The sequence below is a fragment of the Cherax quadricarinatus genome, chromosome 89 (assembly GCF_038502225.1).
Source record: "Cherax quadricarinatus isolate ZL_2023a chromosome 89, ASM3850222v1, whole genome shotgun sequence".
NCBI classification, from domain to species: Eukaryota; Metazoa; Arthropoda; class Malacostraca; order Decapoda; family Parastacidae; genus Cherax; species Cherax quadricarinatus.
The window spans coordinates 17,559,432-17,578,650 of record NC_091380.1 but is presented as its reverse complement, the minus strand read 5'-3'; the positions used below and the strand labels follow the sequence as shown (position 1 = coordinate 17,578,650).

Sequence of the window (19,219 nt, the reverse complement as noted above, 5' to 3'; positions counted from 1 at the left end):
GTGTTTTTGGTCATTATTAGTTTCATGTGGGTCAGTGCAGCAGTACAAGCATTTAGGTTATAATTGGAACTTAGGTCAGGCCAGAGGACAGCATAGATACGGGAGCAGCTGTTGGGTTTTATATGTTGCAGTGAAGATGGAAGAAGCTGGAGGCAGTTGGAGATGTTATGTTTGAGGGCAATGTGTGGCGGGAATATTATACATGGAGTATGAGGAGGTGTGGGGTTGCCAGAAGTATTAGTCGTGGAACTGAGGAGAGGTTATTGAGGTGGCTTGGAAATTAAGAGGATAACTAAGGGGTGCGGAGAAGTCTGGGGATGGAGGGGAGGAAAGGTAGGGGCCATCCTAGGAAAGGTTGGAAGGAGGGGGTAAAGGTTGAGTTCCAAGGGGTTGGAAATCTAATATGCCTGTGTGAGCATGCTAGAAAAGAGTGAGTGGAGGCAGGTGATTTTGAAAATTTAACATGCTGTTGGAGTATGAGCAAGGTAACATTTATTAAGAAACACAGGGATACCAGTTAGCCAGACTTGAGTCCTGGAGGTGGAATGGGGGATATAGCAGTGAGGAGGGTCATCTGAATTGCAATATCAATGTGTTTCTGGCAAAACTGTTGCAGTGAAAGTGTTTTTTTTATAGGGTCACATTACCTTGGTGGGAGACAATTAGGGTGCTACAACATAACATTCTTTGCAAGGCAGATTAATGTCCTTGTTAGCCAGAACACTGCAGGAGGGCTCCTCTTATACAGCAGGTTAGGTTCCAGGATACTGCTGCACAGGAGGGCCCTGCTTATACAGCAGGTTTGGTTCTGAGCTACTCTACAGGAGGGCCCTGCTTATACAGCAGGTTAGGTTCTGGGTTACTGCTGTACAGGAAGGCCCTGCTTATACAGCAGGTTAGGTTCTGGGTTACTGCTGTACAGGAAGGCTCTGTTTATACAGCAGGTTAGGTTCTGGGCTACTACTGTATGTACTGATAACCTCATGACACTCAGTCTATTCTAATAATTATATAACATCAAGCACGGTGTTACTCACCTTCAAGGAAAATAGGCCTCTATCAAAACACATTTATTTGCAGATCTGAGGGATTACGGTGCTAAATTCATCAAAGTCTTTACTGACGTTGACAGCAGAGAGCTGCTGGAGCAGAGCCTCGGCACACAGGTGCAACTCAACTCATTACTGGCACAACTGCGTAAGATCAGGTATGTCTTCCAGTCTTTATGCACAAATTTAATGTGTTCATGGCAGATGATTTCAAATACAACATTTCTACTTCTTTCGACAAGCCAGCTGTATCCCACCTAGGCAGGGTTGCCCAAAAAAGAAAAATGAAAGTCTCTCTTTTGAAATTTAGTTATATATACAGGAGAAGGGGTTAAATACAGTATTTATTTTTGAAAAATAATTACAGATGTAAGATTGGGACAGTGTAAATATAACAACATCATAAGCTTCAACTAACCAAGTGAAAACCACCTAATTCTCTTTATTGTATCAGTGTTGGGCCCCTGTTGTTCACAGTCTACATAAACGACATAGATGAGGGCATAAAGAGCGACATAAGCAAGTTTGCCGATGACACCAAATTAGGCCGTCGAATTCATTCTGACGAGGACATTAGAGCACTCCAGGAAGATTTGAATAGACTGACACAATTACCTGGAGTTTACCTGGAGAGAGTTCCGGGGGTCAACGCCCCCGCGGCCCGGTCTGAGACCAGGCCTCCTGGTGGATCAGAGCATGATCAACCAGGCTGTTGCTGCTGGCTGCACGCAAACCAATGTACGAGCCACAGCCCGGCTGATCAGGAACTGACTTTAGGTGCTTGTCCAGTGCCAGCTTGAAGACTGCCAGGGGTCTGTTGGTAATCCCCCTTACGTGTGCTGGGAGGCAGTTGAACAGTCTCGGGCCCCTGACACTTATTGTATGGTCTCTTAACGTGCTAGTGACACCCCTGCTTTTCATTGGGGGGATGGTGCATCGTCTGCCAAGTCTTTTGCTTTCGTAGTGGGTGATTTTCGTGTGCAAGTTCGGTACTAGTCCCTCTAGGATTTTCCAGGTGTATATAATCATGTATCTCTCCCTCCTGCGTTCCAGGGAATACAGGTTTAGGAACCTCAAGCGCTCCCAATAATTGAGGTGTTTTATCTCCGTTATGCGCACCGTGAAAGTTCTCTGTACATTTTCTAGGTCGGCAGTTTCACCTGCCTTGAAAGGTGCTGTTAGTGTGCAGCAATATTCCACCCTAGATAGAACAAGTGACCTGAAGAGTGTCATCATGGGCTTGGCCTCCCTAGTTTTGAAGGTTCTCATTATCCATCCTGTCATTTTTCTAGCAGATGCGATTGATACAATGTTATGGTCCTTGAAGGTGAGATCCTCCGACATGATCACTCCCAGGTCTTTGACGTTGGTGTTTCGCTCTATTTTGTGGCCAGAATTTGTTTTGTACTCTGATGAAGATTTAATTTCCTCATGTTTACCATATCTGAGTAATTGAAATTTCTCATCGTTGAACTTCATATTGTTTTCTGCAGCCCACTGAAAGATTTGGTTGATGTCTGCCTGGAGCTTTGCAGTGTCTGCAATGGAAGACACTGTCATGCAGATTCGGGTGTCATCTGCAAAGGAAGACACGGTGCTGTGGCTGACATCCTTGTCTATGTCGGATATAAGGATGAGGAACAAGATGGGAGCGAGTACTGTGCCTTGTGGAACAGAGCTTTTCACCGTAGCTGCCTCGGACTTTACTCTGTTGACGACTACTCTCTGTGTTCTGTTAGTGAGGAAATTATAGATCCATCGACCGACTTTTCCTGTTATTCCTTTAGCACGCATTTTGTGCGCTATTACGCCATGGTCACACTTGTCGAAGGCTTTTGCAAAGTCTGTATATATTACATCTGCATTCTTTTTGTCTTCTAGTGCATTTAGGACCTTGTCGTAGTGGTCCAATAGTTGAGACAGACAGGAGCGACCTGTTCTAAACCCATGTTGCCCTGGGTTGTGTAACTGATGGGTTTCTAGATGCGTGGTGATCTTGCTTCTTAGGACCCTTTCAAAGATTTTTATGATATGGGATGTTAGTGCTATTGGTCTGTAGTTCTTTGCTGTTGCTTTACTGCTCCCTTTGTGGAGTGGGGCTATGTCTGTTGTTTTTAGTAACTGTGGGACAACCCCCGTGTCCATGCTCCCTCTCCATAGTATGGAAAAGGCTCGTGATAGGGGCTTCTTGCAGTTCTTGATGAACACAGAGTTCCATGAGTCTGGCCCTGGGGCAGAGTGCATGGGCATGTCATTTATCGCCTGTTCAAAGTCATTTGGCGTCAGGATAACATCGGATAGGCTTGTGTTAATCAAATTTTGTGGCTCTCTCATAAAAAATTCATTTTGATCTTCGACTCTCAGTCTGGTTAGCGGCTTGCTAAAAACTGAGTCATATTGGGACTTGAGTAGCTCACTCATTTCCTTGTTGTCATCTGTGTAGGACCCATCTTGTTTAAGTAGGGGCCCAATACTGGACGTTGTTCTCGATTTTGATTTGGCATAGGAGAAGAAATACTTTGGGTTTCTTTCGATTTCATTTATGGCTTTTAGTTCTTCCCGCGATTCCTGACTCCTAAAGGATTCTTTTAGCTTAAGTTCGATGCTTGCTATTTCTCTGACCAGTGTCTCCCTACGCATTTCAGATATATTGACCTCTTTTAGCCGCTCTGTTATTCTTTTCCGTCGCCTGTAAAGGGAGCGCCTGTGTCTTTCTGTTTTACATCTACTCCTCCTTTTTCTTAGAGGAATAAGCCTTGTGCATACATCGAGTGCTACCGAGTTAATCTGTTCTAGGCATAAGTTGGGGTCTGTGTTGCTTAGTATATCTTCCCAGCTTATATCGGTTAGGACTTGGTTTACTTGGTCCCACTTTATGTTTTTGTTATTGAAGTTGAATTTGGTGAATGCTCCCTCGTGACTAATCTCATTATGTCGGTCTGGGGCTCCGCGCATACATGACTGAACCTCAATTATGTTGTGATCTGAGTATATTGTTTTTGATATGGTGATATTTCTTATCAGATCATCATTGTTAGTGAAGATGAGGTCTAGTGTATTCTCCAGTCTAGTAGGCTCTATTATTTGCTGGTTTAAATTGAATTTTGTGCAGAGATTTAAAAGCTCGCATGAGTGTGAGTTTTCATCAGAGCTGCCTCCTGGTGTTATTACTGCAACAATATTATTTGCTATATTCCTCCATTTTAGGTGCCTTAAGTTGAAATCCCCCAGGAGCAAGATGTTGGGTGCAGGAGCTGGAAGGTTTTCCAGACAGTGGTTGGAGAAGTGGCAGATGTAGTTTAATATAGACAAATGCAAAGTTCTAAATGTTGGACAGGACAATAACCATGCCACATATAAATTAAATAATGTCGATCTCAATATTACGGATTGCGAAAAAGATTTAGGAGTTCTGGTTAGCAGTAATCTGAAACCAAGACAACAGTGCATAAGTGTTCGCAATAAAGCTAATAGAATCCTTGGCTTCATATCAAGAGGCATAAATAATAGGAGTCCTCAGGTTGTTCTTCAACTCTATATATCCTTGGTTAGGCCTCATTTAGATTATGCTGCACAGTTTTGGTCACTGTATTACAGAATGGATATAAATGCACTGAAAAACATACAAAGGAGGATGACAAAGTTGATCCCATGTATCAGAAACCTTCCCTATGAGGATAGACTAAGGGCCCTGAATCTGCACTCTCTAGAAAGACGTAGAATTAGGGGGGATATGATTGAGGTGTATAAATGAAAAACAGGAATAAATAAAGAGGATGTAAATAACGTGCTGAAAATATCTAGCCTAGACAGGACTCATAGCAATGGTTTTAAGTTGGAAAAATTCAGATTCAGGAAGGATATAGGAAAGTACTGGTTTGGTAATAGAGTTGTGGATGAGTGGAACAAACTCCAAGTACAGTTATTGAGGCTAAAATGTTGTGTAGTTTTAAAAATAGGCTAGATAAATACATGAGTGTGTGTGGGTGGGTGTGAGTTGGAACTGATTAGCTTGTGCTACTAGGTCAATTGACGTGTTCCTTCCTTAAGTGAATGTGACCTGACCTGACTAGGTTGGGGCATTGGCTTAAGCCGGTAGGATTCTTGGACTTGCCTCGTATAGGCCAGTAGACCTGCTACAGTGTTCCTTCTTTCTTATGTTCTTATGTTCTTAAAACAATATAGACTTATTCTCATTATCTGTAATTCTCCCATAATTTACACTTACACTCACCCAAATGACTGTAAACTTAAAAATCCTAATATAGTTATTGTCTATTAAATCTTAAGTTAGTCCTAAGTTTGCCTAAGATTCTTTTCAAGTATATGAGGTCTAACAGAAACAATGTATCATGCCAAGACAAACCGAATCTCATTACTAAATCTACTGTTTGTAATATTATTATATGATTTGTACAACCTATTTTAAACCTAATTATGTATGTGCCTAATTGGGAATGTATCTAATTATGTATCTAATAATATGTTAAAATGTACTGCTCAGTTATAACCTATATCAGTATAGCGTAAGAATTAATATTAGTCCGCCCGAAGTGCCTAGGCACAATAGTGGCCATCTTTGTAATTAAAATCTTATAACATGTAAACCACACATTGTAAGCTTTACAAGGAAATAAATATTTGAATCTGAATTTGAATAAGGGAACAGTAAACCCCTGTATCCCTAAAAGTGGTTGTTTCAATTTTTTTTTATTCTCCTCAAGGGAGATGTGGCATGTACTGTAGTATGGATCATACCACATTCGACTTCTTTCTGGTTAATCTCGTAAGAGAGGATGTTGATTTTTTCCTAAGGGTTGAGGCTTAATTGAGCAGATGGACTTTATGTGGCATGGTTTATGAAACAACAGTGACAAATAAGGTCACACTTTAACGTGGCTCCCTGTTGATTTTGTGGCTGGTGCTACTCTGTGTACTGGCATCAGTGTTCATGTTGACTATGAGTATTGATGTCATCACTCATCAGGTTGACTGTGAGTTTGATGTCACTGCTCACCAGACTACTTAGTTGGCGTTGTTGCTCACTTTCATCCTGCAACTTCGTCTTCCAGTCACGGACTTGTCCATGATCTCTGTTCATGCCAGGCTGTTAAGATACAGTAGTACCCCAAGTTTCGAACTTTCTTCGTTCCAGAAGGCTGTTCGGGCGTCGTTACCGAACGAATTTGTTCCCATAAGGAATAATGCAAATTAGATTAGTCCATTTCAGACCCCTAAATACACTTACAATAATATACTTACATAATTGGTCGAGTTGGGAGGAGTTCGAAACTCAGGGTACCACTGTAAAGATAAAGATTTATTTCTTTGTAAAGGTTACAATGTTGGGAAGAAAGATTAGACTGCTTGGACAAGGAGTAGTTAGCCTCAAAAGTGTCAGCCATCCTGGCTGCTTCTAATGCAGTGGTCAAGAAAGACTAACCTCTGGTCTGACAGATTCCAGCAGGTTATCCACCAAAAGTAACTGCACTAAGTCGGTGAAGTTTGTGACACCAGTTGCCATGTACTGTTTTGTGAAATATTTTGACTGCTGCCGTACAAAGTCTACATGAGACTGACCCAGCTGATACTTGCACAATTTGAATTCCTAATTATTTGAAACAGCTGTGAGCTCTTGTGCTTTGCTGACAATGCTGTATGCACCAGTGCTGCCCAATGCTCCCCAGGCCACCTCAGTGCTCGAGCCTGGTTTTCAAATGCCTCAAAAAACTGTCCAGGCTCAGACTCAACAAAGCAAGGTACAGTGGACCCTCAACCAACGATGGCATCGTCTAACGTTAAATTCGACTAACGATACATGTTGACGCTAACATGTTGCCTCGACTGACGATAAAAAAACTCGACTAACTATATTCGTACTCAGGTACCAATTAATATCGTTAGTCAAGGGTCCACTGTACTAAGGGCACTGCATTTTGCACACTAAAGTTGTTACCAACAGTCTGGTTAAATTGCCTCCTCTCCTTCTCTCTATCAAATGCTTGCTGTTGTTCTCTGGTTGTTTCGAGATTGAGTTTAGCTAATTCAAGCACCAACATATCTGACTCGCCCTGAGACAAACCTGGTGCACCACCTGCTTCACGAGACTGCTGGTCTGATTGCTCTGGTGTTAACCCTCCCACATTACGAAGGAACCTAAGCAGAAATCGGTGATTAATAGCTCCTGTAGTGGGAGATACCTTAGATTAATAATAATAATAATAATAATAATAATAATAACAATAATATTTTATTTTGACATGATACATAGTTGTACAAAGGAATATAATAGTTGAGTATACATACCAAAAGCCCCTTGTATGCAGACCATTGCAGGCAAACTTAAAATTAACTTAAGATTAATTCAGCTATAACAGATTAAACAGGTAATTCTATGTAGCTTTAATAGGTCTAGAGAGATTGGTACAACATAGTTGCTTCAACCTTTAATTTGGTATGAATAACGTCACAAAGCTGCTCAGCAGTGAAAGTTTGTTGATATTCTGTGCCAATGGAATGAGCAATGTTGTAGAGTTAGTTTGGGCAGATTTAGGAGAATATACTCAGACACCATCCACCTCACCCATGTTGGTAGCATAACACACTTTAAAATTCTACTTGCAATTCATGCAAGAAGCAGCAGTAGCATAGTACAAATTGCAGGATACACACACAGTAGCAAGACTGACAGGCAATACAAAAGGCGATAGCGATGCAGTCTGAACGATACCAAGACCAGATCTAGCTCCAGTTAATGGATAGAGCTCCCATATTACAAACACAGGTAATAAATGGCCTGTGAGACCTGATCATAATGGGAATTTGAGCAAACAAACTCAGCAGTAGACATTAATATATATTTGCCTTCAATCACTATATACAGGTATGTACATTATATACAATGTGTACAAACAGAATGATAAGTGTGCACCATGGTGACAGATGGTGAAGCAGAAGCCAGAGAGAGTGCACCGTACTCAACCAGCAGGTAGGCAAGTCTGCCAGTACTTACCACAAGTGAATCACATTGCCGTAGTTTTGGCGGGCTTGCCTGTGATTGTTCAATGAACCAAGGTACTGATTTAATGATGGGTACCTTATCAGTTGTTAAACCCTTAGCACCCAGTTTGCTGGTTGGGAGGCAGCCTATATGTGAGTGTGACATATGCAGAATAAATTTTAACATACTCTTTGCATTCCACAGGGGGCCCTACTATACTGTCTTTCTAATCTAGTTATTTTAATTTTGTGTGTTTATAGTAGAACCTATTTATATTGAAATTCAGGGATTGACTCACCTGGCCTTTTCTTTGTAAGAGTTATCTGCTGTCATGATGGAATTAAAGCAGTTGTGCCCCCAGCTGTTTAACCCTTTCAGGGTCCTCGCCCCTGGTCTGAAACTTGTCCACAGGGTCCAAAAAAAAAAATTATTTTTTCTTATGAAATGATAGAGAATCTTTTTCAGAAGATAATAAAACAAAAAATATGAAATTTGGTGGAAAATTGACAAAAATACGCTCTTGCGGATTTTGCTGCATCAGCAGTATTTACGCATTGGTGATTTTACCCACTTCGACTCCCATTTTATGACAATTGCATTATTCCAGTTGACCAAATTCTTAGCTATTTTACTAGTATTACTTCTATTTTATCAATTGAGCACAAGAAATACCCCAATCAACTATTTCAACTACTCAGCAAAGTGATTGGAAATTGGTAATTTGGCCAATGTCACACAAAGTTCAAAATATTCCAATTTCAAAATAGGGTCCAGAATAAACAATGCAGACATTCCTGGCACTAAAATAACATTTCCTCTGTTTACTAGTTACGTCGCCAGGGTTTACTAGTTATGTTGCCAGGGTTTACTAGTTATGTCACCAGGGTTTACTAGTTATGTCGCCAGGGTTTACTAGTTATGTCGCCAGGGTTTACTAGTTATGTCGCCAGGCTTTACAAATGAATTCCATTTTGATTTTTTATTCACATAATGAATTTTTAGTCACATCAAAAAATAGAAGATTTACTATTATGCAATATTGTAATAATTGCATAAATAATATCAGCACATTCATGAACATATATCAGACCCACCAGTTGACATGTATGGGATGCGTGATGTCGTTTGTTTACACTTGAACATTGGTAAAAATCGAACATTTCCACTAGTGTGAGCTCAGTTCCAATCTATTTTCATTACTAAAGCCAATGAAAATCATCTCTATTTCTGTAATATATCTTCCATTCTATCAAATGAGACTAAGAAACTGCGAATTCAACCATAAAAGACATACGAATATACACTGTAATGTCACTGTTTTAACCCAAAAACACGGTTGCAGTTTTTTTCTCATTATTCTCTGCATGCTACAGGTTTTGTTTTATATGGTGCACACTTACCACATAGATGCATTCTCTCATATCTAGGCCCAAATTTACCACTCACAGGTTATCTGAATGAGCTGAGCTCATGGCGTACTACTATGGCTTGGACCCAAGCTTCGAAGCCATAGAACTAGCAGGACAGACCCTCAAAGGGTTAATATAATTGGGTATTCTGAATAATGAGTAACTGCTACTTAGCTACATTAATACATATTGGGTCCTATAGCCCCATAACACTGACTAAAACATTTGGAATTCTAAAGCTCCTGGTGCTTTGTACAAGTGTGTTAATAAGACATGTTACACTAGGCTCTAGGCAAGAGCTTGTGTACATGTCCTCATATGATGAATTTTGTCTTGTTCCATATCATAATTTTTTTCATTACCATTTCCATATATTACACACCGCTGTTATCATTAACCCTTAAACTGTCCAGATGTAGATTTACATTTATGCACGTAGTGCTCCGACCTTGATTTTCTTCACTTGAAAGCATATAAAAAACTTAGATCTATGTTCGGAACACTACGTGAGCGAACGTAGTTCTATGTTTGGACAGTTTAAGGGTTAATGTGACCAGCATATTTATTCTCATTGATCCTTGTTTGTAGGTCTCTCACTGTTTCTCCCTCATGTCGCAGCTTTTTGTTTTTTTAATCCACTGGCTGTCTCCCACCGAGGGAGATGGCCAGTGGGTTAAAATAACTTTCTTAAAGTTTTTCTTCTTTTTACATGTAGTAATGTACACAGGAGAAGGAGTTACTAGCACCTTACTCCCAGAATTTAACAAGTTATACTGGAGAAGGAGTTACTAGCCCCTTACTCATAGAATTTAATAAGTTATACTGGAGAAGAAGTTACTAGCCCCTTACTCCCAGAATTTAATAAGTTATACTGGAGAAGGAGTTACTAGCCCCTTACTCATAGAATTTAATAAGTTATACTGGAGAAGGAGTTACTAGCCCCTTACTCATAGAATTTAATAAGTTATACTGGAGAAGGAGTTACTAGCACCTTGCTCATAGAATTTAATAAGTTATACTGGAGAAGGAGTTACTAGCCCCTTACTCCCAGAATTTAATAAGTTATACTGGAGAAGGAGTTACTAGCCCCTTACTCATAGAATTTAATAAGTTATACTGGAGAAGGAGTTACTAGCCCCTTACTCCCAGAATTTAATAAGTTATACTGGAGAAGGAGTTACTAGCCCCTTACTCCCAGAATTTAATAAGTTATACTGGAGAAGGAGTTACTAGCCCCTTACTCATAGAATTTAATAAGTTATACTGGAGAAGGAGTTACTAGCCCCTTACTCCCAGAATTTAATAAGTTATACTGGAGAAGGAGTTACTAGCCCCTTACTCCCAGAATTTACTAAGTTATACTGGAGAAGGAGTTACTAGCACCTTACTCCCAGAATTTAATAAGTTATACTGGAGAAGGAGTTACTAGCCCCTTACTCATAGAATTTAATAAGTTATACTGGAGAAGAAGTTACTAGCCCCTTACTCCTAGAATTTAATAAGTTATACTGGAGAAGGAGTTACTAGCACCTTACTCCCAGAATTTAATAAGTTATACTGGAGAAGGAGTTACTAGCACCTTACTCCCAGAATTTAACAAGTTATACTGGAGAAGGAGTTACTAGCCCTTTACTCCCAGAATTTAATAAGTTATACTGGAGAAGGAGTTACTAGCCCCTTACTCCCAGAATTTAATAAGTTATACTGGAGAAGGAGTTACTAGCACCTTACTCCCAGAATTTAATAACCCTTTGAATGTTCTGGTCATATATACACATCTTATGAGCCACCGTTTTTGACGTATATATACTCATAAATTCCAGCGGTTTCAAATCAGGCAGGAGAAAGCTGGTAGGCTCACATGTGAGAGAATGGGTCTGTGTGGTCAGTGTGCACCATATAAAAAAATCCTGCAGCATGCAGTGCATAATGAGAAAAAAAACTCCAACCATTTTTTTTAATTAAAATGTTGACTTTGTGGTCTTTTTTCGTATAGTATTTATGGTTATATTCTCATTTTCTTGGTCTCATTTGATAGAATGGAAAACATATTATAGAAATAGAGGTGATTTCGGTTGGTTTTCCTATGAAAAGAACCTTTAAATGGAGCTCAAAGTAGCGGAAATGTTTGATTTTTGCCGATGTTCAAAAGTAAACAAATGATGTCATTTTCCAATAAATGTCCAAGTAGCCATTCTAATATGTGGTCATGAATGAGTTGACATTATTTATACAATTATTACAGTATTGCAGTAGTGTGCATAACAGTAAATCTTCTATTTTTTTTTGTTGTAATAAAAATTCAAAATAGAAAGCAAGAGTAATATCAGAGGGCCTGGAGATGTGACTGATGAACAAAGAAAATGTTATTTTAGAGCCAGGAATGTCTACATTGTTCATTCCGGATCCTATTTTGAAATTGTCATATTTTTTAACTTTCGTGAAATTGGCCAAATTACAAATTTCTGACCACGTTATTGGGTAGTTGAAATTGATAAATGGGCAGTTTCTTGTACTCAATCGATAGAAAAAATTGAGTTCTAAAGAAATAGCCATGAGTTTGGTTGACTAGAACAATGGAATTAGCCGAAAATAGGGCTCAAAGTGGGCGAAATCGCTAATACATAAATATCACCGAGGTCACTAACTTCGCGAGAGCATAATTCCGTCATTTTCCATCAGATTTCGTTCTTTTGGTGTCATTATAATCAGAAAAAGATTCTCTATCATTTCATAAGAAAAAATTATTATTTTTTTTTTTTTGGAAATTTTGCGACACCAGGAGACACCTCAGGATTTGGGGTTGCGACAGTCAAGGGGTTAATAAGTTATACTGGAGAAGAAGTTACTAGCCCCTTACTCCCAGAATTTAATAAGTTATACTGGAGAAGAAGTTACTAGCCCCTTACTCCCAGCATCTTAGTTGCCTCTTACAACACTCATGGAAGAATTCTTCCCAACTTCCCTAATTTTAGTCTTCGCAAAATGATACTCATAACAAGGGAGTTTCCCTCTATATATACAAAATAGTAATCCCAAAGCTTAATTTATACCTTGTGACTCACGAAATCATAATGACACAATTGCAAACAAACCATACCATTGGTGGGGTTAGAACCTGCGATCAGAGAGATCACAAGTTCTAACCCTACCCGTGGTATGGTTTATACCTTGTGATTTCTTGGAACTCCATGGAGAAGTGGAGAAGAATCCTTCCTGTGTAAGCCATGTCATAAGAGGTGACTAAGATGCCAGGAGCAAGGGGCTAGTAACCCCTTCTCCTGTATAAATTACTAAGTGTTAAAAGATGAAATTCTTTTGTTTTCTTTTTGTTTGGGTGGCCTTGGTGGGAGGCAGCCGGTGTGATAAAAAATAAAATTCTCGAAAATAAAATTTGACTTGTTAGGTAAGACACATATGCAACAGTTAGGTATCTTTATTATGAAACGTTTCGCCTACACAGTAGGCTTCTTCAGTCGAGTACAGAAAAGTTGATAGAAGCAGAAGATACTTGAAGACGATGTAATCAGTCCATCACCCTTAAAGTTTTGAGGTGGTCAGTCCCTCAGTCTGGAGAAGAGCATTGTTCCATAGTATGAAACAATATGGAACAATGCTCTTCTCCAGACTGAGGGACTGACCACCTCAAAACTTTAAGGGTGATGGACTGATTACATCGTCTTCAAGTATCTTCTGCTTCTATCAACTTTTCTGTACTCGACTGAAGAAGCCTACTGTGTAGGCGAAACGTTTCATAATAAAGATACCTAACTGTTGCATATGTGTCTTACCTAACAACCTGTCGGTATTTTATACCATTTTAATGTTCAAAATTTGACTTTGCATTTGACTTAATATTCCCCTCTCACAGTAGGATTTTTATAGGGTATGGGATAGCTTCCTTGGTGTTCAATCCTAAGTCCTCTACTGTCTATCTCTCCCATGTACTCTCATATATGTGGTATAAATGTATGTAACCTGCTGTTGATATATAAGACACTTGTGCAACATTTGGGTATACAGTGGTCCCTCAGGATACAAAATTAATTAATTCCAGAAGGCTGTTCAAGTGCCGCTACCGAACGAATTTGTTCCCATAAGGAATAATGTAAATTAGATTAATCCACTTCAGACTCCCAAAAATACGCTTAGAAAAGTTCTTACATAAATACACTTACATAACTGTTCAAGTTTTCAGCTGTTTGTATCCCGAGGTACCACTGTACTTATTCTGGGAACATTTTGCCAGTCACTGGCTGATAAAACATTTCCTTTAATAAAGATACCTAAATGTTACATCAGAAAAGCCTGGCGCATGGCCGGGCTCCAGGAGTGGAAAAACTCTCGCAACTCATTAACGGTACAAATGTCTCATGTATCAACTTGTTCGTTTTCTAAACCATTTATTGGTAACCCAGTCTTATACCATGCTCCAGGACCCGAAGAAGCACTCCGGAAGACATGCCCGTGGGCACCAGAAGTCCCGGGTACGAGGGTGACCATGAAGATGTTGTTGACACTTTTGTTATCGAGGAAGAGATCAGAGATATTGACGTCACCATTGATAGCTTATATGATGAGCTGGAAAGCTTAGAGGTGAGAATCCCTTTGTACAGTTGAATTATTAATAGTGTGAGTATTGATTATTTTAATTTTATTAACACATCGGCCATCTCCCACCAAGGCAGGGTGGCCTGAAAAAGAAAAACTTTCACCATCATTCACTCCATCACTGTCTTGCCAGAGATGTGCTTTACACTACAGTTATAAAACTGCAACATTAACACCCCTCCTTCAGAGTGCAGGCACTGTACTTTCCATCTCCAGGACTCAAGTCCGGCCTGCCGGTTTCCCTGAACCCCTTCATAAATGTTACCTTGCTCACACTCCAACAGCACTTCAAATCATAAAAACCATTTGCCTCCATTCGCTTCTATCTGATATGCTCATGCATGGTTTCTGGAAGTCAGTGCCTCTCACACACAAAACCTCCTTTACCCCCTTCTTCCAACCTTTCTTAGGCCAACCCCTACCCGGTCTTCCCTCCACTACAGATTTATATTTTCTCAAAGTCATTATATTTTGTTCTATTCTCTCTACATGTCTGAACCACCTCAACAACCCCTCCTCAACCCTCTGGGTAATAGTTATTGCAATCCCACACCTCCTAATTACCAAACTATCAAGTATTGATATGTATGAGTACAGTGGACCCCCAGTTTATGATATTATTTCATTCCAGAAGTATGTTCAGGTGCCAGTACTGACTGAATTTGTTCCCATAAGGAATATTGTGAATTAGATTAGTCCATTTCAGACCCCCAAACATACACGTACAAACGCACTTACACAAATACACTTACATAATTGGTCGCATTGGGAGCTGATCATAAACCGGGGTTCCACTGTATTTATACCTTCGTGGTGATTTCTAAGCCGAGCCTTGAATTGGCATGCAGGCAAAGGTCCTTTTGTATGTTCAGGCAATGAATTCCAGATCTTAGGGCTCTTTATATGCATATCATTTTTTTGCATAGGGAGAGATGGACACGAGGGATATCAAGAGTTTTTTGTGTCTTGTGTTATGCAAGTGCATACTCTTGTAGTTCTCAAGAAGGAGTTTGAAAGGAGGTTAATATTGGAGAATAATGTTCTGTGTATTACCTTTGTAATTTGGTCATGATTGTGACCAAATCTAGTTCATTACCTTTGTAACTAGTTCAGCTATCAAAACTTTGGAGTCCAGTCACTGGACCCATTATGTACCTCTGTAATCTTTTGACTACCGCCCACAGGATGGGCATGGGGTGACTACCGCCCACAGGATGGGTATGTGGTGACTACCACCCACAGGATGGGTATGGGGTGCATAATAAACATATTGAACTAATATTAACCCATAAACGGTCCAAGCAGATCTACGTTCACATGTTTAGTTCTACAAAAGTTGATCTACGTTTTTTTTACATATTTTCAAATGTAACAAAAAAAAAAAAAGTAGATCAAAGTTTTTTTTACACATTTTCAAATGTAAAAAAACAATAAGATCTACTTTTTTTACATACTTTCAAATGTTGAAAAAATGTATATATACGTTTGGACCGTTTACGGGTTAAACTAAATAATATGAGTGAGTATTTTGTATGTTAAGCAGGTTCAAGTTCTTAAATAGCGGTGGGGTGTGTTGCCTGGCGTAGCAGTTTGTAATCAATCTCACGGCAGCTTTTTGTTGCATTATTAACCCGTAAACGGTCCAAACGTATATATACGTTTTTTCAACATTTGAAAGTACAGTGGACCCCCAGTTTACGATCAGCTCCCAATGCGACCAATTATGTAAGTGTATTTATGTAAGTGAGTTTGTACGTGTATGTTTGGGAGTCTGAAATGGACTAATCTACTTCACAATATTCCTTATGGGAACAAATTCGGTCAGTACTGGCACCTGAACAAACTTCTGGAGTGAAAAAATATCGTTAACTGGGGGTCCACTGTACTTGAAAATATGTGAAAAAACCGTAGATCTGCTTTTGTAGCATTACACATGTGAACGTAGATCTGCTTTTGTAGCATTACACATGTGAACGTAGATCTGCTTGGACCGTTTACGGGTTAAAATAAAAGAATAAAATAAAATATTTATTTCTTTGCTAAGGTTACGATGTGTGTTTACAGGTTTAAGGTGATTTGCTGTGGTTGAACTCCATGCACATATACCATAGGTAAGATAAGATAAGATAAGATTTTCTTCGGATTTTTAATCCTGGAGGGTCAGCCACCCAGGATAACCTTAGAAAGTCAGTGCGTCATCGAGGACTGTCTAACTTATTTCCACTGGGGTCCTCAATCTTGTCCCCCAGGATGCGACCCACACCAGTCGACTAACACCCAGGTACCTACTTGCTGCTAGGTGATCATGACAATAGGTGTAATTAAACACGTCAAAATGTTTCCACCCTGCCGGGAATCGAACCCGGGCCCTCCGTTTGTGAAGCGAGAGCTTTAGCCACCAGGCCACCGGGGTAGATGTGAGAGCGGTGAAGATGTTTTTTTCTTCTCTTCAACAAACTGGCTGCATCCCACCTAGGCAGGGCGACCCAAAAAGAAATATGAAAGTTTCTCTTTTTAAATTTAGTAATGTATACAGGACAAATGATTATTAGCCCCTTGCTCCCACAAGGGAGCAAGTGATAGTACAGTGGAACCCCGGTTTACGATCAGCTCCCAATGCGACCAATTATGTAAGTGTATTTATGTAAGTGCGTTTGTATGTGTATGTTTGGGGGTCTGAAATGGACTAATCTAATTCACAATATTCCTTATGGGAACAAATTCGGTCAGTACTGGCACCTGAACATACTTCTGGAGTGAAATAATATCGTAAACCAGGGGTCCACTGTATTATTAATATTAGTAATTTTAAGTGTTAATAATATTAATACAGTGGTACCCCAAGTTTCGAACTGCTCCGAAGTCAAACAATTATGTAAGTGTATTTTTGGGGGTCTGAAATGGACTAATCTAATTTATATTATTCCTTATGGGAACACAAATAACCCGCACATAGAAGAGAGGAGCTTACGACGACGTTTCCGTCCAACTTGGACCATTTACAAAGTCACACTGTTATTCCTTATGAGAACAAATTCATTCGGTATCGGCACTCGAACGGCCTTCTAGAATGAAATTAGTTAGAAGCTCAGGATACCACTGTACATAAAAAATACCAGTTAAAAACAGGATTTCTTTTATATTTGCAATCACACATTAAATTGTGATTTCTTCCATTAGTATTCAAATTAACAATTTGAATTTATTTTATTCACTTTCAGAATGTGAGCAGCAGCACAGTGACCTCCGACGCTGCTGCTAATGTGTCAGCCTTGGCTGCCTCACCAACAGGTGCGTTTTAATACTAATAGGAATGTTTTTGTTTTATCACATTCACCATCTCCCACCAAGATTGAGTTTTCCTGAACTTTATCTGCAACCAGTTTCAGGGGCTTTTCTACAACTGCACTTACATATAAGATATGATAAAGTCAGTGCGTCATTGAGGTTTGTATCTTATTTTCATTGTGGGCCTTTGATATTGTCCCCCAGGAAGCCATCCACACCAGTCTACTAACACCCAGGTACCTACTTACTTGCTAGGTGAACCGGGACAGTAGGTGTGAGGAAACACACCCAGTGATTGCAATGGGCTGGGGATCGAACCATGGACACTCAGTGTGTGAGGTGAAAGCCTTGCCTACCAGATCATGGGAAACAGCCTAAGGCTGGGCTGTTTCTGCTAGCAGCCTGCAGACCCACTTAGCCATTGCAGACATGGCGATCATGCAGCAGCTGTTTTACCAGAAGTGCCAGTTTAAGTGACTGCAGAACACCAACATCCTCACTCCACTTTCAGGGGGCATGAACGGTGCAAACACTACTTCACACCTAAACTAACAGTACAGTTGGACCCCTATATCTGAGGAGATACTTTCCAAGACCTACCGTGGAAACTTGAAACCACAGATAGTAGCGAACCCTGTATACATATAAGGTTTTGTGTGCGAGGGGCTTGGACTTCCAGCAAGCAGTCATGAATGTGTTTGATAGGAGTGAATGGAGACAAATGGTTTTTAGGACTTGATGTGCTGTTGGAGTGTGAGCAAGGTAACACTTATGAAGGGATTCAGGAAAACTAGCAGGCCGGACTTGAGTCTTGGAGATGGGAAGTACAGTGCCAGCACTCTGAAGGAGGGGTGTTAATGTTGCAGTTTAAAAACTGTAGTGTAAAGCACCCTTCTGGCAAGACAGTGATGGAGTGAATGATGGTGAAAATTTTCTTTTTCTTTTTCGGGTCACCCTGCCTTGGTGGGAGATGGCCAACGTGTTAATAAAAAAAATAATCATACATATGATAAAGTTTAATTGCTAAACTGTGCACAATAAGTTGAGATGAGAATCACTTCACAGCTTCTCTTTGGCTTTGAAGAGCAGCCACAATCACTACTTTTGCACTTTGGGGCCATTATTAAACAAAATTTAAGGGTTATTTTCAGGCCAGGATGAACCGCTGATAAGTAAAACCACAGATACAGCAGTTCTACTGTACTTGTGTTCCTTGTGTGCTTACTTTAATAGGTTTGTGGTGTTCAGTATTGTAGCTACAAAAGAATATATAGTAAGAAGGCAAATAGCTGTTGACAATTACCTGGAGTTTACCTGGAGTTTACCTGGAGAGAGTTCCGGGGGTCAACGCCCCTGCGGCCCGGTCTGTGACCAGGCCTCCTGGTGGATCAGAGCCTGATCAACCAGGCTGTTACTGCTGGCTGCACGCAAACCAAAGTATACGAGCCACAGCCCTGCTGGTCAGGAACCGACTTTAGGTGCTTGTCCAGTGCCAGCTTGAAGACTGCCAGGGGTCTGTTGGTAATCCCCCTTATGTGTGCTGGGAGGCAGTTGAACAGTCTCGGGCCCCTGACACTTATTGTATGGTCTCTTAACGTGCTAGTGACACCCCTGCTTTTCATTGGGGGGATGTTGCATCGTCTGCCAAGTCTTTTGCTTTCGTAGTGAGTGATTTTCGTGTGCAAGTTCGGTACTAGTCCCTCTAGGATTTTCCAGGTGTATATAATCATGTATCTCTCCCTCCTGCGTTCCAGGGAATACAGGTTTAGGAACCTCAAGTGCTCCCAGTAATTGAGGTGTTTTATCTCCGTTATGCGCGCCATGAAGGTTCTCTGTACATTTTCTAGGTCGTCAATTTCACC

The 19,219-nt window shown here is 40.2% G+C and overlaps 1 protein-coding gene across 1 annotated transcript in view; it reads left to right on the top strand.

Annotated features, from left to right (window-relative positions):
* The first annotated feature begins 1,057 nt into the window (after positions 1–1,057).
* The window catches only part of LOC128697134 (trichohyalin), a 130,186-nt gene continuing 112,024 nt past the window's right edge, over positions 1,058–19,219 (top strand). Inside the window, exons 1-3 of the mRNA XM_070104231.1 lie at positions 1,058–1,207; positions 13,895–14,054; positions 17,291–17,360. Coding sequence (XP_069960332.1) covers positions 13,920–14,054; positions 17,291–17,360 — 205 coding nt within the window. The 5' untranslated portion in view covers positions 1,058–1,207; positions 13,895–13,919. The remainder of the gene's footprint in view (positions 1,208–13,894; positions 14,055–17,290; positions 17,361–19,219) is intronic.